The following is a 21,691-nucleotide window of genomic DNA, read 5'->3' on the forward strand; positions in this document are numbered from 1 at the left end:
TATTCACAGGGAAAATATAAAAACAACTACAAGCATACAAACATTTGTTAAAAAACCCCCTGCCACTTGCTGGTTGCCTCGTATGGGTGCAATGCACAGGCCTCTTCCACATTTTCCCAGTGATCTTCTTTTAAGAACTGGTTTTTATTTTCGCCCTTATTTGATTGTTTCAGCTCAACAGCCACACTCCAGCCCTATGCTGTTGTGTTTCTTGATGCAAGATGGCTTCCCTGTTCATGACGGTTTATTACTCATTTGTGTTGGTGAGGGAGGCACAAGTCTTGGGTACAAAACCTCTTGAAGGGGTTCTTGCCATCCAATGTCTTTGATAGTCCGGATCAATCTGGTTGGCGACGGCAACCCTTCCTTGGCGTTCACACGTGCCTGGTGGGCTCACTGGGAAGCCTCCATCATCTCGGAAGGTGCTGTTGCCTTGGAAACGAGTGCAAAGGGCTCTTCTGCTTGAAACAGTTTGTTTGCAAGGTCTTTCAAAAGCCACTGAGTGGAAGATAACCGCTTGTTTGAGGAGTAAAGTGGTCCATCCCTCTCTGCTGAAACACGAGGCTGCTGGGGCAAGGGGCGGGGGGGAGAGCCGGCAGGTTAGGACCGGCATCCTGTGCTGGGTTTTGCTTTGATTTCTAAGTCATCCGGGCCTGTGTGGCTACATGTGACATCCATCTGCACATGCAGCAGAAACTGTAGGCTGCATTCTGAGAGTGTGGCCCTAAGCTCCTCTACTAGGGCCCTCTTTATTTTTAGGGCCTTTGCTGACACAGTGGAAAGCCTTGGGTCTCCATATGAAAGGGAGGAAGGAAAGACCTGCATAGATTAGACTTGGAAGTCAAAGAGTTGCTCAAGGAAATCAGATTGGGGTGAAGATCCTATTTCAGCCCCACTTCATTGCTCTGGAAAATACTTCTATGGTCTCCTTGGCTCCCCAAATACCTTCCAAAGCTCCATTCTAAGCCCCATAGTGTGGAGCCCTTTCTTATCAATAGGGCTGGACCAGATCGCTCTTGTGACCCCCCCCCCCCCAAGCCTATGGATATTTTCCTTCACCTCTGCTTCTTTCTCCCAGCCTCATCTTCCCTCAGGCTTTTGTGACATCCACTTCCTGCCTTTTTCATTATTATTACCATTGTTTCAGGCTGCCTATTTTTGCTGATTCTATTATTCCTTGCCCCCTTTCTCTGAGCATGTAGGTCCCATACTCCCCAAACAGCATTTCACTTTCATTGCATTGTGTGTGTATCCACCCCCAAAGGTGGGATGGTTGCTGGCCTTCCATGGCATCAAGCGCAGCTGGGGAGGGCTGGCCCTTGGAGGTGGCAGCCGGTTTTTAACCTTTGCGTGCAATTCAAGGCTCATACATGAGTCCTCCCTCCCTTTGTGTTCAGCCCATCTCTGTGGGTGGTGATTGGGAAATGTCATGAAGTCAAGCATAATCCAACTTTACCCTCCTCTGGAGTCACACTGCCTTCCACCCTGCACTTAAACGCAAGGAGTCGACGTCTGGGTTGGGGAAGGGTGGGTTGCCTGGTATTTTTGCATGCAGCAGGATCAATTGAGGGGGCGTGTTGCAGTTCAGGAGTCTAAAAATACTCCGGCAAATGAAGGCGCGGGAGCTGTGGCTGCTGCAAAGTGGATGGCGGAAGGCGGCCTCCCTCTCTTCCAGGCAGTGTCCCTGGTGCCAGGCAGATGGGATTGAGAATCCTTGTCAGCATCAGGGCCTCATGTTCGCAGCTGTCCAGTGGCACGAGAAGTCTGATTTCATTTTTGCAAGGTCTTGCTTGGTGGTTTCGTTTTGGCCTGGCTGTTCAAGACCAAGAGTTGCTGGTTCTTGAGAGCAGATTCACGGAGTCAAGTTTCCTTTCTGCAGTTTGCTTGTACTGTTCCTTGGCTGGTGCAATGGAAGATGCAGGGGACCGCCTGGGTTTTCTCTAGTGGTTTAGGAACCAGCCACATATTTCTTTCCACCAACTACAGTTGTTTTTGTTTTTCCTTTAAACTCCATGAATTGTCAGCCAATAGCTTGTGGCCACTGCTGCAGACCATCTGCTGCCTGCAGTAGGCTGCTAGGAATTGTGGGAGTTGAAGTCCAAAACACCCAGAGGGCTAAAGTTTGCCGATGCCTGACCTAGAAATTCCTACTCTAATACTGAACAATCAAATCCCCAAATCTGTAAATGTGGGGGCTGATTATGTCACGCAGAAGAGATATAAAAATATAAAGAAAATGGCACCCAGTTTCTTTGATGGCCAAGAACCAGATTGGGCTACATGAAGAAGGCTTGCTCCAATGAATCCATTTTTAGTGTGTTGTGTTCAGAACTAAAGGACGGTTGGAGCAGGTCAAAGTGTTGTGAAGTTACTCCATCGGTAAATTTATCCTGCATAACAGGCCTTGCAACAATGCAGATCCCCAGAAGTTGTTGGACTGCATCCTTCATTGTCCTGCATCATTGCATGTGCTGCCTGGGGCTGATGGAAGCTGCAATCCCAGAGAATCAAAGATTTCCCTTTTAGGTGGACAGGTGGACAGGATGCTTTGGGCAGAACCCACTGAGGGTCTTCTTCCGAGAGGCCTGCTGATGTTTGGCACAGGAGCCATGCGGTCAAAAAGTGCTGGGCTGGTTTTAAGGATGGAGGAGGCACTACCTTGTACTAGGGTGGTATCTGTGGCCCTCCAGCTCTTTGGGGCCCACACTGTCCTCCAGCACCATCCAGTATAGTCAGAAGTGGCTCGGAGAGGCCAGGAGCCTCTGGGCATGCCACAATTGCCCACACCTACACTAGGATCATGCCATCGTTCCATCTAGGCTTCTGTTACTTTCTACTCCGTTAGGAAATGCTCCCTGGGGATTCGGGCAGAGCAGGACCCTGTGTCTCCCTACTGTCTGACCCTGTTAACTGGAGACGTGGGGAGCTCTCCTGGGACTCTCTGCATCTGAGGTTGGAGCTGCAGTTGCTCCCCTTCTTTGGGGAAAGAGACATTTTACTGTTTGAATAGTGTGCCTATTGGAGACTCAGATTCCAGGTGGTCAAAGAGTAATTGTTTTGAAAAACTCTCCATGGGTGTCTTTTGATTTTCCATCTCATGACCAACACGCCTTCTTTCTGGTCCAGAACCTCTGCCACAGTTGGGACCATTCCTTTGGGTTGTTTTCTGGATAAGAGAGATGGGGGTGGGGAGGGCTTCTTTCTCTCGAGGTGTTTTGTCTTGTGCTGGTTCAGTTCTCTGGAATGTTTCATTCGTCTACTGCTAAATAAAGGAGAATTGCAATACTCTGGGAGGACTAACATGAAGAACGGAGCTGATGAACTGTCTTGCCCATATCACATCCTATGGCTTTTTCATCACACTGTTCGGAAAAGATGAGAGTGGAGCATCTCACTGGGCAGTAGTGAGGTATGCATTTGCAAATGAAATTTCCATTTTATGTGCAGGAAAGGACTGAAGCCTTGAGTGCCTGTAATTTCTTGAAGGGTCTAACTAAAATTGTTGCTCTATATTTGGGTAAGCACTACAGCTTTGTGGATGCCGGGGGATTTTTTTCTAAATATGAGCAGAGGGGGCATGATGTGTCGTCACTGCATCGGTTTGCCTATGAGCCTGGCTTGCTTGCTGGGTGGTGTTACAGCTCAGCGGAGAGGAAAGCGAGAAGCAGCGCGCAGAGATGTCTCTCTCCAACCAGCCGCCCGCACCCCTCTCTGAATACAGCCAGCTGTGCAAAGGCAAGACCCCGGAGACCTTTTCGGAAGCCTTCCACTGCGCGGAGGCACAAAAGGACTTTGGCAAAACCGAATTTGAATGGCAGAGGACGGAGGGCAAGCTCCACGAGATCGGGCTGAATGTGAACACAGGGGGCCAGCTTAAGGACAGCCTGGTGAAAAGCACGGGCTTCACAGATGAAGACAAGCTTTGCTTCTTTGAAGGGAAGCTGGACAAAGAGCTGAAAACGACCCCCAAGGACAAAAGGGATATCGAGGTTCAAGGCAAGAAATACCAGGCGGCCCCAGGTCACCTTGAGAACTGGTCTCTGATTTCGGATACGTTCCCATCTTCTGAAGGGGGCCTGAGGGACCTTGCTGGCTTCCAGGCGGGGCAAGCCGAGTCCATGCGGCTACAAAACGAAGCCATCACCGATCAGGAGAAGGCAGCAGGTAAGAAGGTGTCGGGGGAGGCAGCGGAGGTGGCCAAATGTCAGCTGGAGAAGCCTTTGCTGGGGAGTGAACCCAACAAGTATGTGAAAGACCCTGAGATTAGCGTTTGGAACCCCAATTTCAGCCCTGTGGCGCCGAGTGGCTTGAGTTGCCCTGAGGCTCCAGGGAAGAAAGAGGGGTCGGGCGCCTACAGTGTGGTAGGAGTCGTCAATGACAGCTACGTCCAGTGTGGCGGGTTTGCCTCATCCCCAACCATGCCCAAGGTGGGACCCCCAATGACCACCGTCGAGCTGGCCCACGATGACTTCAGAGGCGACTATTTCAACCACGGCCATGAAATGGAAGAGGAGAGGTACGTAGCCGAAACGGAGGAGAAACTGGGCTCAGTGGAGGTAGAGGGAGGCTTCCTCCAGAGAGGGGCGCACCAAAGGAAGGCGATGAGGCGTGCCATGTCGGAGTGCTCCCATTTGTCTGTCCCCCAAGCCCCAAATCTGGCAGACAAATACCCGGAGCCCGCATCTCGGGAAGACCTGCTCGGCAGCCTGGTGTCGCCTAGTGGCAGCCTTTTCCAGAGTGAGGCGGCAGCGGGCCCCATGACCCGTAAGCCTAGCGCACCAATGAAAAGGTCGGCCACTGTCTCAGAAGAGCAAACATCTGCCCACAGCCCGGGCGCCACCACACAGAACAATGCTGAGCCGCCCAGCCTCCCGGTGAAGGAGCATCCCTCCCTCCTCCCCATGGAAGAGCCATCTGCCAGGCAGAGAGAGGAGTGGGACGGCAGCAGTGGCACAGGCAAGAGGGAGCCGGCCAGCCCCGGGCAGTACCACATCAAGCTGGAGCAGATTCCGGAGATCGGGAGCCACGGCAGAGCCGGAAGAGGGGAGGAAGAGCTGGCCTGGGGCACCAAGAGCCATGCTGTCCATGAGCCCAGTTTCCCCGGCTCTCCGAAGATCGGCAACGAGATGGAGCCTGGCAGAGTGGCTCCTGCTGCGCTGGAAAGAAAAGAAATCCAGGTCAGCGATGCACTGCACGCTCCATCTTCCCAGCAAGGAGACAGGCCACGTGACGCCGGTATGTTGCTAAATTTTCTTCCCCCGGGGGAGCAGGCAAGCGAAGGAGCTGCTCGGCGGAGAGTGGGCAGGAGGGTGGGCAGCGACTGAGAGGGCTTGCTGGAGAATAGACAGAACAATGGGATGCCGCAGCTGAGCAGGGCTGGAGGGGGCAGAGGAGGAGGGCACCGCTTGGGCACCCAGAGTGCTTCCAGGTGCCAGGAAAGAGGGGAGGGGCCACACCCTGAACCAAAACTTAAGCTGGGTATGTCTGACTTCCAGGTTTTAGAAATACCAGTTGCAGGAATAATTGCTGAGTTGCAGCTTTCAAGGCAGCCCAGACCCCCAGAGGGGGCTGGACGGGTTTGGACATTTCTGCTGCTGGAAATGTGTTTCACCGGATTGATTTGCTGGTCTTTTCTGCTTTGTGGAAGACTGTCCTGGTGTGACAGCCAAAAGAGTCAGCCCCTTCCTTTCCCTTTTCCAGTGGCAAAGCAAAAAGCTGTTTGTCTTGCCAGCTATAGCGTTGTTCCCCGCCAACCGGTTTTTCTCTCAATTGCGGCTTGTTTTATTCCTTAGTGCCGTGTTTGGTGCTCACACAATGCTTTTGAGGTCAGTCTGCTGAGATGAGATGGAGAAAAAAAGCCAAAGGACAAGCACAGTCAAGCTTTTGTGGTGTGAAAAGAGGAGCTGTTTCCAGCAGCACTGTGTCGTCTTATTCTTCTCTTTTCCTTAGGAACAACTTGCAGGGAACTGGCATCCCTTTGAAACCTCAGCCTGTGGTTGGGACAGTGGGAGGGGATTGCTTTTGAAAGGGCAGGTATTTGCTCTGCATCAAGATGATTAAATCTGCAAAATTGCAATATGAAAGGCTGCTCTTTATTCTGTTTGCTGGCTAGCCTCCCCAAATATTTGCCAACTGAGTGGTTAGGTTGCAAGTATCCTTTAACAAAATTTGGATTTTCATGAAAGTTTCAGCATCCATGGTACCAGTTAAGGGCACTCCTTCCAGCTGCATGAAGGATCCTTTTCCCACTTCGCAGCATCTTTTTAGCTGCATTTCTACTCCTGACTCTTTGCAGAAATTTCCCATGCATTTCTCTACAGCTGCTGCTGTTAACACACCCACCCAACTCCTGGTTTGCAACGTAGCTGCACACTAAGAAAAATCTTCCGAGAAGCAAAACCTGTCACAAAGCAAAGCCACATATTTTTATTTTTGTTTCATTTGTATCCCATTTCTCCCCTAGATCTGAGGCTAAAGGCAGCTTACAAATGTTTAAACAGCCACACATAAAAACGTGGGAAAAGTTACTATGTACTCTCTTTTATGTATTCGTCTCTATATCTATTCTAAACTTTGTGGAAGTCAGCAGTTGCCGAATCCCTCACAAAGGGGTTTTGAAATAGATGTTTAAATGATTTTTAAAAAACCCCTCAAACGATTCCTTCCATGGTCAGGATCTCTCCCTTGCCATTGCACTTTTTGGAGAAGGATTTTTGGTCCAGGATATCCAGAGAAGTGAAGCTTCCTGATTTTTCCACGTAAAGCCATCGCCTGCCTCATTTGCGCTGAGAACAAAAGAGCATGAGTTGCACCAACCTCCCCATAACCTTCAATGTGCTAGACTCCCTTAAGCAAGGTTTGGGAGTGGGGCATGTTTTGGCTGCCAAACGCTACAGATTTGACCTTTCTGGTTTTGCTCTTCTGATGACACCCAGCGAATATTTCCCTCTGGCGTTGGAATAGTTCTGCTTGCCATCTCCAGTCCAATTTGGAAAGAACCACTTGGTTTTGTGGGTGGTGTTAAAAAAATTCTGCCAATGCTTTTCAGCTTCCTCGTTTCACTTTTTTTCGGCTTCCTGCTGACCCCAATCCTTTCCTCTATCTATGCAGAGTGAGGGGCATCTGGAGATGAGGAGAGGGTCTTTAGGGCTTTGTCTGGTTGACATCTGGCCATAAGCTTTGTTCTTCATTCACTGCAGGGGTTTATCAAGAGTCTCTGAGGGCCTCCTCTCCAGCTGAGAAGGGCATCTTTTGAAAGAGACACACACGGACCGCCCCTCTCTTGGGATTTCCTCTCTCTTTGTGGGAAGTGTAGAGTTAATTGAGAATGTAATTGGACCCGCACAACCCCCTAGCCGCCCTTAAATAACTGGGGCATTCTGAACATTAGGGATGGATATGTAGGCTTGGGCTCACTGAAGTCATTCTTCCCTGGCCTTAGCGCTGCAAGAAGAATGGCATTTCTTTAGCTGGGGAAGAGTTCCTCTTTCGACCGTGAACTCCAGAATGTCCCCAGATTGACTGGATGGCATGTCTCTGGCCACGCTCTCTGAGGGAATTGTGACCTCTAAAGGTAATTTGTCCAAACCTTGGCATTTTCCCCCCTGGCCATTTGGAGGATGGATAATAAGCGCATTGTCTGGAGCTCTGGTGTTCTAGTTCGCTGTGAGAACAGCCGTATTTTTTCCCTCCGATACCAATGACCTTGAGGACAGGCAAGGTTGCTCTTTCTCTGGGGTTGGCCAGGAGCTGTTCTGTGCTGGTTGCCACCGTTCCACGTCTTTCTTTCCATGGCAGTTGGTGGTAAAGGACACCCTTCACCGGACTCCCACTTCCCAAAATGGCATCAATTGCACTGGTCAGACTGGCCTGTGGTTGGGAGTCGTGAAGGTGGGAGTGCCAATGGTACTGGAAGATGATAGACTGCCTTTGCCATGTCCGCATGTTCTTCTCTTGCTAGAAACGTAAAATTTCAAAAAATATTGACACCATGGAAAAAATTGTTTTAAAAAACAAATTTTAAATGAAAAATGCAACATTTAGTATTTGTGACATATAGAAAGTATCTTTGTTACCTAAGGAATGTAAAATTTATTTGGCATAAAATAATCATGCTTGATTTATTAAAAGTACATTTTATTCAGAATACAATTACAAATTGAACTTGCTGCTTAAAATAATTTTGTAAGGTAATGATAAAGCCAGAATGACTCTACTAGTTTTCTGTAGTATCAAACAGACATAGCACTCTTGTTCTTCTAAAAGGAAAAAGGAAACCAAGACCAGGAATTGCAATGCTCTGATGCTCTGCATAAGGATAACATAGTCTTCCTGTTAAGCCTTCCTGATCATTTGATCTATGAGGATCTCTTTGATTTTGTAGGTTTGAGGAACAGGCAATTCCCCCTCTCCACCCCACACAATCGTGTTCAAAATTTGTTTTTAGAAATTATTTTGGGGCAGTAAATATGTGAACACCTTGCCTTAAACACTTCATCATTTTAAAAGAAAATATTTAATATATTGTTTTTCAAGAAAAAAATACTCTTGGGAAAAATAAATAGAAAATACACTCCCCTCCCTCCCTGCCTTCCTCTCTCTAAGTCCCACTCAACCCAGTCCTTTTACTAGACCGGAATTTGCATGAAAATAGGGCTGGGGCTGTTCCCGACATCTGCTCACTTTTTGGCTCTTTGTTGTCAGCAAAACTAATAGTCTGCTTTGAAATATTTTAATTAATAAATAAGTGGAGTGGGTGGGAGGCAAGGAGACAATTTGATTCTGATACAATTGGCTGTCAACTCCCCTGTAGGATTGTTGAATCGCCCAAAAAAAAAATCCCCATTTGCCCAGCAAAATCTACTTCCTCAACTGGTCTCATTTGAGAGTGTTTCCATTTCGGAGAAATGATCTTAAAGCCTTCTTTGTTAAGCCAGGGCTGTTTGGAGTGAGGGTGAATTTTTCCCCTTTGGTCTGTTTAAGTGCATATTTCCAGCTGCCTAGCTTCAGAGCCATTCTAGCTTTGTACTATTTAAAAATGTTCAGAAGACCAACCTTCCCTTCAGGCTCACAATCTAAAAGAGAAAATGAGTCTGAGCCTAATGATGGGAAGTTCAGAATAGTGTGACCCAATGAAAAATGGGAATAGCAGAGGAAAAGTCAGGTAAGGAATGACAAGTCTGAAGGTGGGAGAAGGTGGGTCTCTGGAAGGGGCTCTCATTGCACTGGAGATGGACAAAGCATGGCCTGTCATTCATGGGGCCTCAATTTGTGGCACCAGCAGCCACTTAAAGCCCTCAGACCCCACCACATTGGAGTCCCTAAGTAGGTCAGAACCACTGAAAAACACAGCACCCCATGCATGCCAAAGCCTGTTTTCTATGGTCGGAATACTGACTCCTGTTGTAGTAGGAGCCAGTATTCTGCCATACAAAAGCATGGAGACATGAGAGGAGAAATCTTCACCTTCATGAAAAAATGGTATCACATAAAGACAGAAGAGCCAGCATTGTGTAATAGTTGAGTGTTGGGTGAAGATTACTAAGAGGCCAGGTTGTGAATACTTGCTCAGTCACAGAAGCCACTGGGTGATCATGGACAAGTCCTGTTCTCTTAGAGGAATGGAAATCTGGATAAATCTGGTCAAGAAATCCCTAGGAGAGGCCATACATCAGAGTCTGCTTGAAGACACATGAATCCTGCTTTGGATTTTGCCTTCTCATCTGCCCTTCTTAAGGTGAGCTTGGTGTGCTCCAACTGCTCTTTAGTGGAACTCTCTAGATGGGCTGGACTACAGCACCCATCCTCTGCAGTGAGCATGGCTGTTGGAGAGACTAGGCACTCAGAAGACCAGAGGTGGAGACCATCTGCCTGGTGAAGGAATCCTCAGCAAAAGCAGATGATGGGCGGGGTCTGGGTTCCTCCACGGCTCTGTTTCATAACTGGAAGATGGCTCGTATCTCACGTCCTGCTGCTCCTCACACGTCTTTCATTTGCCTTTCTCTTTCCGCCAGCGTGTTGTCCCCCCCAGTCTCAACAGCACCACCCTATAAGATGTGTGGCTCATGCAGAGCCAGTCAGAATGAATCTCACTGTGTGCAAAAGCAACAGGTGAGGAGCACTCTAGAGGCTTCCAGGATGTCAATCCAGAATTTTATCTTCTCATCCTCCTGTCCTCTGCTCCTGCAACCATGAGGAGGGTCCCAGAGAGGAGACAGGAGCCATTTTTGCACAGCATTGCTGTTCACACCAGCAGGGAGTGTATCATGTTGCCTTATACTGAGTCATACCATGGATCCACCCTGATTTGTATTGTTAACTCTAACTGGCAGCAACTGCCTAGTTTTTGGGGCAACATTCCTGCCCAATGCTACTTGGAGGTTCCTGAGAGGTCTTTCATCCTAGGACTAATCAGGCCTGACCCAGTTTGGAACATGGAATCAGATAAAACTGAAGCATGTTTGTGGTGGGGGCAGTCTTTTATAGACAATTGATGTTCTTAAACCTGTTTGGCATTCACCTTCTATGTAGGAGCTAGAGATGCCCTTGTGGGGACTTGGTTGGGCTCCCTTGGTTTTGGGCGGATAACCCTTTCTGCGTGTGAGTGAGCCCTCACCTGTGTTCCAAAGGGGTACAGCCCAGGCAGCGGTGGATCCTCCCACCAAGGACTGTGTTCCTTTTATTTTGCCACACCTCCATAACAAATGGGCCCTGTTCAGGGCCCTTCTGAATTTCTTTCATTCACTTTGCTATTCAAATGTGGAAGATTCCCTACGGTTATGCTCCCTGCCGACTGTGTGGGTTTGTGTATGTGTGTATTTGTGTGTCTTTGTGTAGGGCTCCAAAACAGGCTGGGGTTCATAACCTCTCATTACCTCTTCTTCTTTGTGCGTAGAAATGTTAAGCTTTTGAGCAGATTAGGAACTGTACAAATTTGGTTCTTGTAGTCAGATCGCAACCTAAAAGCAGGAATTGAAGCGCGTGTTCCTCTTTTCTGTCCCTGCACATCAAAGAAAACCCCTTTTCACGCGCTGCATTTGCTGGTGGGGAAGGGCTATGGTGTGCAATCCAAAGCAGGGGGAGGTTGGTTAGAAGGGGGTGTGGAAATATGTGGCGTGATGAAAGGCAAAGTGCCAATTATATGTATACAACCTGATGGGAGTGGGATTTTATATACCACAATACTTTCTTATTTCTTTCTTGTTTAGGGTGGTAATGATAGGAGTGTTCCTTCAGCTCAAAGTGCTGCCCAAGAAATATTCTTCAGGTTTGAGTCAGGAGGTAGGAATGGCCTTCTGCAGGCTGATGGCCTCCAGTTGGTTGAGCCATTTAGTCCGAAGGGGGAACATTGCATTCGCCATGACCATAGAGATCAATACACTTCATTAACCAGCTTTAGATGTGGCAGATCAAATGAGCCTCCAGATCCATAGGCAGTCTAACAAAGATGGGTGTTTCAGTCACTCGTACTTCGATTTCTTATCAGAGCCTGGAACTCCACTGTTGGAAACAAGGTGTTGATCTAAACCTGGGATGAGCAACTACATGGGGACCAGGTTCCAGTTTCCTTCCTGTCTCTGAACCCCATATGAGCTGCAGTGTGCCCAAGCACCTCTGCCGTTGTCCAGGTCATTCCCAGAGTGGTGGCCACAGGTGACATCGCGTCACTGGACACTATTTTGAGAAAGATGATGAATAAATTAGGAGCTGGAAATTGGAGGAAGTTGCTGCTTGAACCCTTGGACTGGAGTGGGGTACACCATTTAGGAGGTAGTCTGTGTGGCAACATTTTGCTGTGGGTCCCACTTACTATGTTACTTGAAGAAGATTCTTGCCTTCTGTCAACTCTCTCCTAGGATTTATTTTTGACGGAGGAGTTTTGCTGCAGTTTTCCAAGGCTGAAAGGGCCTGATAGGCCCAAGATCATGCGGCAGGGGTTCCAATCCCAAGACCCCTCAATTTGCATTGCCTTTGGCCAAGCTCAGTGGGGGATTTAGAGGTCTGTAGTCCAAAAACCTAACGGCCGAACACTGAGCCAACTGCATGTCTTATTACAAGTTGTACCTTTGGGTTGGCTTGACAAAAGATAAATTGTTAAGAATGGCTTTTGAACACTTTGTACCGGAGATCGTGTTTGTGAACTTCTCTGAAATCTATTCACATGGCCCATGTTAGTCAAAAGGAGTATTTAGAAATTAAGCCACAATGGTTTTCACAATGCTAAATTCCTACCTGGAAATGCAAGGTTCTCCACTGTGTGCAGCTATTGTAACGTGCCTCTTTTGTGCGGCTTTGGTTGGCGCGGTTCAACAAAATCCCTCCTGAGAAGGTGGCTTGATGCTTCTCCAGCTCGCTTTGACTCCACACTTTCCTGGTTTGGGGAGATAACGCCTATCGCAGCTGTTTTCTGTTCTTCCATCCAAGTTCTAACAAGGGCTGGCCCTACTTTGCCTGCAAGATCAGACAAGATCGAGTACTTTTAGGGAATTTACATCCCCAATAAATACTGTTTTTTATAAATCCCCAATGTGGAGGGATGCTTTTGAGCAGGAAAACCATCCAGGGAAAGCAGGTGACATCCCATCACTCCTACCCACCACTCAAGCCACTCTAGCCCACCACTCAAGCTGTACCATCATTCCAGCTGTGGAATTCCTTGCTGATTTATATATTGTTATTATGTTGTCATTTCCAACATATGGCAATCATATCACAGTGTTTTCCTGTCAGAATTTATTCAGATATTTTTTCCTTTGCCTCCCTTTGCTCAAGGTCATCTAGTGACCATCCAGTTTGTGTGAGTGTCTGTGTATAACTGTTTTTAGAGCCAATATGGTTTCTTAAGGTCTGCATTTTGGTTGCATCTCACACCTGAAGGACATTGGGGTTTGAATGACACCCCAGTTCTGATGTTGGAAACCCAGCTATAGTTCCCCGCATGCCATTTCAGGTCAAGCAGATCTCTTTTGCCAGATGCCTTCTGTTTCCTTTCCAAATAGCTGCCCTCCCCTTCCTTTTGGGTTTCTCCTGATGTTTGAAAGAGGAGAAGTAAAGATGGCCATTCCGGTATGGCTTAATCCATTGACCCGGAGGATTAGCGTCATCAGCAGAAGAAAATCCATTATGGGAATTACAGAGCTATTTCAATGAAAGATGGTTTTGTTCAGCTTAGGGAACCAGAGCAGCGTGTTTTGCAGGGGAGTATGTGGATACTGGTTTTGGAGCATGGCTTCCTGCCTGTTTTGAGAGGGGCAAAGGGGCAAGGCAAAAGGAGTTCACTGGGGAACCACAGTCCAAGCTGTCCTGGCATGAAGCTCTGTCTTTGGGTCCTGAAAGGTGAGGGAACGAGTAGGAGGAAGAAATGTGAACCTGGTTGAGCTGCTCCTTTGGCAAATGAGTCCCTGCAGGAAGCTTGTGCCAAGCTTGGACAAGTTCAAGTCAACTGGGCCCAGTCTGTGAATTGACCAGTGTTAGTCCTTAAGCAGGGAGCCACAGTCTTTGGTGAAGGGCACATTCTTGGTTGCACTCAGGCCTGTAGCCGGGGTGTGTGTGTGTGTGTGTTTTTTTTAACTTGAAAATTTTCGGGGGGGGAGGGGGGGAGAGTTGAACCCCTCCCCCCGAAAATTTTCAAGTTAAAAAAAAACAAAACCTGGTTTACTCATGAATTTACGGTTTACGCAAAAAATTAAGAGTCCCTCCAGGCACTATCTCAAGCAGATATTGACAGGTCTGAACCCAGGGGAGTGGGAGTGGGGGGGTGGGTCAGGGGTTCAAAAACCCCCCAAAATTTTCAAAACCCCTCCCGAATTTTTTTTCTGGCTACGGCCCTGGTTGCACTCGATACAAGATGCTAAATAGTGATTCACAATTCATACCTAAACATTTTCCCAGCAAATGTCCCATCTCCTTTTCCAGCAAAAACAAGTCTCCAGCTTCCCTAGTTTATTAATTGCTGAGTATCTCTTCAAACGAACTGTTACAGATTTTGTAATGCAAAACTTACTTAACTTTTCTGCTTCTTCTGTTGCCTTCTGTAGGCATAGCTGAAAAACTGCTCCTTGTTTGATGCTCCTTCTACATGTGTACATTTCTCTCACCCCTTACATTTTCATCCTTTTCTTGGTGCTAAACTGAGCTGGTTGAAAACCCATCTGGTTGTTCCCACCTTTCTTTTGTTCTGCCCTTGTACTAAAACCTGGCGTCAACTGTCTGATGGTTCTCCTGGTTTGGGTCTAGAAGAGTTCATTTTCCCGGACATTTTGTGTTGTTCCACATGGAAAAAAAGAAATCCTCCACAAAGGGTGCGGAATAGACATGTGCACAAGGCAGTTTCCATTCCCTGAACTCAAAACAAATGGTTCTCATAGCATATTACATGTACAACTTGAGTCTCCTTTAAATGGCTGGGACTTTTGGATTTCAAATTTGGAATATTTACAGATACCAATGTCTAAACACAAAATTCATTGGTGTATGAAATTGTAAACACGATATTGTTAACAATTTTGTGTACAAAACAAAGTGTGTGTAGGTTGAATTATCGGAATGCAAAAATGTCATTCTCTTAGCCACTTAGCTGGACAATTTTGGAATATTTTGAATTTTGGAATTCTGGGCAAGGAATACTTGGCCTGTTTCAGGAGGGCTTGCTGGTCCTTTTGGATTGACAGGCAGATTAGAAATATTAATAGAGTTATGAATCCAACTGGTCCTGGGTTTATCTAGTGCTGGCTCTGCTGGGTCAGTTGAACAGATCGGTTGAGGTAATCCAGGATTGAGCGAAGAGGGAGGGAGACCTCCACATGTGCGTCTGTATGTTTCCCATTTTCAAGATGTCCTTGAAACACCTATTAGAGAGCAACAGCGGGGCCTGCAAAATTCCCCTACACCGGTCTTTCTTCATGGACTAATTAATGAAGAAAACCACCCGAGGTTTGGCACCACCACCACCAGCACTCTATAATCCCTGAAAGTCAGGAAAAGCAGATCTTCATGCGTGAGTGCTCTGAAAGAGGACAGCCTTGTAATTAAATGCGGGAGAATGAGAGCAAATGTTTGCTGGTGAGCAGAATGGGCGGTTAATCAAATAGACAGGAGACAGTAGATGGAGGGGAGAGGGATCTTGCTCCCTTGTCCATCCTGGGGTCCAAGTGGCTGAGAGAGGACATAGTGGCGACATTGCTGGCACCCCCTCCTAAGATACGTTTTTTCCTCCCCCATCCAAAATGAGAATGGCTTTTGTGAGGCATAATCGATAATTAATCTGGAAATAGATGCCACTGCCTCCCATCTGGTTCATGTTGAGATTGCACTGGAATAACATGGTCTCCTGGAGTGATGCAATGGCCTGGCCGGGTTACAATGACCACTGGGGTTAGGCAGGACACCCTCCTGGTCACTTCATTCAGACCAGGTCACCATGATTCCTGGTCGCTAAACCTTCACAGGTTGCAGCATCCACACCGCAGAATCTTTGGCATCTTGTTGTTGGATGTAGGGCAGGGGTGGAGATTGCCTAGCTCACCTTGGTCTTTAGGTCTTACTCTTTCATTGGCGGGAGGAACTTTTCTATGTTTTGTGGGTCCACTGGACCATTTGGAGCCAACAAAAGAGCATGCTTTCAGTAGGAAGTGACCTTGAAATTAACTTGCTGTTTGGGGAAAGGTTTTTCTGGGCTTCAGATGCCAGAGAAAGTATAAAAAAGAATAATGGTGGAATTGTGCTGGAGTATTGTTTGAGAGGAAATACCTATCCAAGCCTCCCTAGAGGGGATGGTGCCACCCCGAATCTCTGACAACCCTTGATGCAAGGATTCAGTTCTGACCACATTCCACCTGGGATTGACCCACTATTGGACCGCACATTAGAGAGACACCTGTCTTGTAAATGGATCTGGTTGTGAGCAGCATAGAATCAAGACTTGGATATGATCAAACACAGAGGGGACTCCAGGAAGCTCTGGGTGCAGTGCAGAGGGGACATGTACAATTAACATAGTAAGTTGTCTGTTGTTGTATTATTATTTTCCTTCCCACTGTTTGTTTAGCTGCTCTGTATGGTTTGCAATATGAGGCTAATGCAAGAGGCCAAGGGAGATCGAGATTCCTTGTTTGGCTTTAGAGATCATAGCCTTGGGCCAACCTCACAGGGTGATTGCAGAGACAAAGGAGAGCAGCCATGTGTGTCTTTCAAAATTCTCAGAGAGGATGCATTTATCAGTGGGTTGCGGTCTTGATTTAGACAACTGCTTCCCAGAGAAGTAGTGTAGGGAAGGGCAATATGAGGGCACTCTCCCCATAAGAACTCTGCCCTATACACGGAACTTCCCTTTTATCCCTAAAAGCCTGTCATTGCAGCGAGTGAGGCCCTCAAAATCATCCACATCTGGAGCTCTTCCATTTTCTGAGCTCACATTCCAGAGTTTACATTGCTCGTTGTCCTTTTTCTTTGGATGCCTCAAGTGTCTCTTTCACAAAACTGACATTTTAAGTTACTGCAATGTTATTAATTGAGGTCTGAATCATGATTTGGTGGACAGCGCTCTTGCCCCCTTTCCCCTGAATAGCAGTCCCAGGGGACGTGGCTTGTGCTGGAATATACCCCATTTTGTAGTGGCCTTTATAGCAATTGCCTGTCTGCGCAACTGCTGAGCTGGCTGGAGAGCCCATCGATTGCTGTTGCAGCCAAGGTGGTGCCTGGGAGCTGGAGGGGGTTTGTCCTCCCGTCTCTCTGTCCGCCCTTGAACTTGGACGGAGATGGGCCGCTGCTAGCGAAGAGACGGTCACTGGAGCCTGGCTGTTATTTTCATCTGGCCAGAGGGGCCTAGAGCAGAGCGGGGGTTTCTTTTTCCAGGGTGTAAAATCCACCCTTGTGACAGACCAAATTCTGTTGTCCTTCTGCCCGCCGCAAACAGAATTCGGAGGCAAATGAATAATTGAAGAGGAGAACTGAAAAGGAGGAGAGAATGGGGAAGAATCCAGTGCAGTCTGCAAAAGAAAGTTGCTCAAAGAATAGTTGTATCTGTGAAAAAATCCCTCTTTTTTATGAACTAGTAAAACAGCCACCCCTTGAGCACTTTGAGGCATGCCTCTTTTGAGGTTTCTTTTGAGATCGGAACTCAGAAATGAAGAAGGAAATAAGGAGCATTATGTATTCAATGCAGTCTCACCCTCCAGCCACCACACCACGTCAGCTCCAAGATGGGGTGATGCTGTCATGGGGTTTTCTTGGCAAGAAAGGATGGGACATCCCGTGTCACCCAAGTGAGTTTATGTATCTGAGCTGGGATTGTAATCCACTCAGAGCCTTTGTCCCATAAGAAAGCTACCCCATTTGTGCTGGTTCCCCAAAAGATTGGTTCAGAGGGCACTGCCATTGTCTTCCTCTGAGGCTGAGAGAGTGTAACCCAAGATCACCCAGTGGGGATTTGAACCCTGGCCACCAGAAGTCCTAGTCTAGCACTCGAACCACTGTTCTTCTTGCTCTGCTGCTTATATGGAAGGTAGAAAGAAGAAATGCTTATATTTGCACTTCTGTGGCTGAAAATGTGAGACAGAGATGGGAGCAAACATTGTGGATGCACCACTGTTTCTAGACCGAGGTGAACAGGAGAGTTTGCTTTCTAACATTTAAAAAGAGAATTTAAAAACTGTGTAACCAGCACGTGGAAGTTTTCTCCCACTTTGATGGTATTGAAAGGAGTACTGTTCCTCATTATTATTTATCTTTAGCCTGCTTTTTCCCCAGGATTGGGGCATGAAACATCTAACAATTGCTTTGTAAAAGCCATACAGTTAAAACATGTAGCATTGCCTTTGTTGTGCTCCTTGAGCTCTGCCTGCCTTCCGCCTCTCCCTCACGTTGTGCACATACTGCAAAAGTCTTGTTGTGATGTCTGAAATCTAAGTCCATTTCCCCCGTTTTTTGTTTTGGGCAGCTAAACCAGAAGAGGTGAAGCTGGCCACAGAGGTTGCCACTGCAAATGACGTGACCGCCCCGCCCAGCAAGGAGCTCCCTCCGAGCCCTGACAAGAAGGCCAAGGTGAGACAGCTCCGCCTCCACCTCCCTCCCAGCCAGGTGCAGGATTTGGTGCCCACTGCCGCCTGCTGCTTCTTCTTTCCCTCCTTAAGCCAATGATAAGTTCTCTTCTCTGAGCTGACCGACACAAAGGGAGGCATAGTCCACCCCCCTTTTGCCATACAGGATGGTAGCACCAAAACCCTCCTGACAAATATTGATCCAGCCCCTGTTTAGAAACCTCCAAAGGAGTTGACTCCACTGGGCTTTCAGGAAGCAGCGTGTTCCTCTGTCAGACAGCTCTTATCCTCAGGAGGGTCTATCTAGTGTTAAGGTGCAATCTCTCTTTTCTTGATGTTTGAATTTGTTGCTCCAGTGGGTCCTACTCTCTGGAGGAGCAAAAAAACAAGCTTTTAAAGGAAGGCTGACACTTTCCAAATGGCATTCAGAGCAGATTTGGCCCTAAACCACCAAATTGGACCTCCTTAATTCTCCAAATACACCAATTGCTTTTCTCACACTCAGAGAACTGAATTCTGGCAATTTTATTTTCCTCCTGGATTGACTTCTTATTTTGCACTCATTTTTTGCCACAGAGTATTTTGTTCACAATGTGCTTTTTTTCTTTTTGTTCCACGTGTGTGTTGTGTGTGTTCCTTTGTTTTGCTTGCGTGTATCCATGTCCATTTTGACCCAAAGACTCCAGTCTCCACTCCAGCAGCCAAGCCTGCTGCCGCGGCAAAAGCCAAGCCCCCCACCAACGCCACCCCTGGCACCAAGCGGCCGGCCTCTGCTACGCCCGGCCCAAACAAAAAGGCCACCAGCCCCACTGCAGGCCCAGCCGCAAGCCCTGCCGCTGCCACCCCTAAGCGCCCAGCAACCAGTGCGGCACGACCCTCCACCTTAACTCCGAAGGACTCCAAGCCAAAGGTAAGCAGCGGGGCTGGACTTGACTTTCAGGCCTTGGTTGTGTGACTGGTCACAATAGGAAAAACGGACAGTCTCAGAACAATGGGTTTTGCTATGAATTGATATCTTTATCATTTCTCTGCCTTTTACTTCCCTGTTATGGGAAAGGCCTTGAAAACTGCACAATTTGGGAGAATTATTTGAAGTTTGGGTCTAATCTTTACAAAGCAGCCCCAAGGCAAGCACATGGCAGCCTTTTCTAGGAATATACCACCTCAGAACAGTGTGAGGATTGGACTATAACTCTGGAGAGCAGGCCAGCGTAATTACTGGCTATGTTGGCTGAGGGATTATGGGAGTCATAATTGAAAAATAAGAGCCCCAAACTCTTCTGTTTGGACCAGTCGAGTTACAGGGGTGAGCTTGCATCAGGAGGGTTTGTGGCACAAGTAGGCTTTGAGGAGCACTTGGTGGGAGCAGACTAGGGTTGATGCTCGGGCTGATCAGCGAAGGCAGCTCTGAGGTTCAGGGAAATAAGGACAGAGTGGTCTCAGAGGAGGAAATGGTGGAGCAGCTGAAGCTGAAGGCGCAGTGGTTGCCCACAAGCCTGTCTTTGGGCAGTGAGGGCAGGGGAATGGTTGAAGGCTGATAGCTGGGGAATAAATCCAGCCCTACGTGGCTAAGGGGAGAGCCATTGTGCAGCTGCCATTTGAGAAGTTGTGTTATTTTGTAGTGAAATTATATTTGGTTTTGGCTTTGAATGGTCAGTGTGCCCATAGGCCAGCAAAGGTTGCTGCACCCATTCTCCTTGTGGCTGGAGGATGGTTTATGTGTCTTCATTTTAAAGACAAAAATGAGAGTGAGAGGAGCTGAGCACCCCTAAGCAGAAACCACTTCTGCTTTTAATTTGCTGGAAATTTGCTGCCCTTTTGGTAAGAAACTTCAACTGGGCTCCAGTTCCCATAGTTACTGGGCTTTGCTTATCAAAATCCTGATACTTCTTTTAATCAACTTCGAGTGAGTGTAAAAGAAACAGGCATTCTTGAGTCTGCTCCAAGAAGTGCTTTTTGAATCTCTTGAGATGCCAACACTTCTAACTGCAGCTCCTTTGCCATTAGTGTTGGATTTTAGTGATTCTGGGTGAGAAGGAGGTCTGTCAAGTAATTAATTAATTAATAATAACAATAACAATAATAATAATATCCCGCTCCATCTCCCCAAGGGGACTCGGAGCATTTGACAGCAATGTGAATAATATGTTAAAAAGCAATAAAACAAATAACCAATTTAATTTGAATCAACAAAAGTAACAACACAAAATCAATGCAAAGTGAACCAAAATATATTAAATTAACACCACTATCATCCATAAATAAATAAATAAGGATTGTATTACATAAAAGCAATTACAATATCTCAGCCACTGCTCTGGAACCAATGACATCCAGTTAAGAAATGTAATTCCATTTAAATCATCCAACCATTGTACATTACATTAACCATTATCTAGAGCAGGGGTCCCCAAACTAAGGCCCGGGGGCCACATGCGGCCCATCAAAGCCATTTATCTGGCCCCTGCATCGGCAGCTCCCTCCTCCTCCGCCGAGGAAGGTGTGTGCGGCGCAGGGTAGGAGGGAAAGGCGCGCACCTTTCTGTCTCCTCCCTTGCCTGGTGTGTGCCTTCCAAAGCTTTGCTTGTTTATAATGGTGTTTTAATTATTATTTAATTAATTATTAAGGGGTGCTTTGCTAGTACTTTTGGTGCACAAAGGTGGACAGAGGTTGGACTAAATGGCCCAAGGGGTCTCTTCCAACCCTTTTTATTATTTTATTATGATATGACTATGATTAACATTGAGGCTGTATTTATTCCTGTTTTGTTTGTTTACTTCAAAATAAGATATGTGCAGTATGCACTGCATAGGAATTAGTTCATAGTTTTTTAAAAACTATAGTCCAGCCCTCCAATGGTCTGAGGGACCGTGAACTGGCCCCCCCTGTTTAAAAAGTTTGGGGACCCCTGATCTAGAGCATGTTTATAAAACCAGGTTTTCAGTTCCTTCAAAAGTGTGGAAAGCATACCGTAGTAACCCTTTTCTTACAAGGTGTCCCTCAAGCACAGCTACCCCTCCATCACCCATCCTTCCTGGAAAGAGATTTTCTTCCTCCGCTCCTTGTCTTGCTGCGTCAGCTGTTCCTCGATTGATCAGCCCTTACTCAGGGCCCAGATGGTCTCGGACAAGCGCCATCGAGGCCCGCTGAGTAATTTTCTCTTTCTGCCTGTAATTAAAGAATTTCCTCTTGGCAGATGATGCTGAGGGGGTGGGGACATGGATGAGGTCTAAAGGACCAGAGCCTTACAACTCAAAAATAAGAAATCAGGCATTTTGTGTCTTGATGGCACCTCTTGGCTAGCTCTTGTCTTAGGGATGCAGCTCTCTTGGAGCCACCTTCTGAACAGGAGCCAGCTTGGCAGCTGAAGCAGGGAGACTTCTTGCATAAGGTGAACATAAGCATTGACATTACTCCTGACAGCATACTGTGGCTGGTGGCACAATGTCACATAGATGTTGTTATAGCATGCCTTCAAGTCATTTTGACAGCAATATCAACTTATCACAAGGGTTTCTTAGCAACATTTGTTCACAGGCCCTTCTCTGAGCCTGGGAGACCATGACTTTCCAAGTGGGTTTCCATGGCTGAGTGATGAATTAAACAATATCTAGTCTAACACTCAAACCATTACACCATGCTAACTCTCCTTTCAA

General features: G+C 47.2%; 1 protein-coding gene and 1 long non-coding RNA gene across 19 annotated transcripts in view; one reads left to right on the top strand and one right to left on the bottom strand.

Moving 5' to 3' along the window:
* Positions 1–21,691, top strand: part of LOC100556014 (serine/arginine repetitive matrix protein 2) — a 170,187-nt gene that overhangs the window by 124,739 nt on the left and 23,757 nt on the right. For 17 of the 18 annotated variants that reach the window (XM_062984494.1, XM_062984507.1, XM_062984503.1 and 14 more), the window contains 2 exons: positions 17,936–18,039; positions 18,715–18,945. In XM_062984494.1, coding sequence (XP_062840564.1) covers positions 17,936–18,039; positions 18,715–18,945 — 335 coding nt within the window. The remainder of the gene's footprint in view (positions 1–17,935; positions 18,040–18,714; positions 18,946–21,691) is intronic. The other variant, XM_062984506.1, reaches the window with a different exon arrangement.
* The window catches only part of LOC134299998 (uncharacterized), a 66,582-nt gene continuing 55,654 nt past the window's right edge, over positions 10,764–21,691 (bottom strand). Inside the window, exon 3 of the long non-coding RNA XR_010007266.1 lies at positions 10,764–12,450. This is a non-coding gene — a long non-coding RNA (uncharacterized LOC134299998). The remainder of the gene's footprint in view (positions 12,451–21,691) is intronic.

This window comes from Anolis carolinensis, chromosome 6 (assembly GCF_035594765.1).
Source record: "Anolis carolinensis isolate JA03-04 chromosome 6, rAnoCar3.1.pri, whole genome shotgun sequence".
Classification (NCBI taxonomy): domain Eukaryota; kingdom Metazoa; phylum Chordata; class Lepidosauria; order Squamata; family Dactyloidae; genus Anolis; species Anolis carolinensis.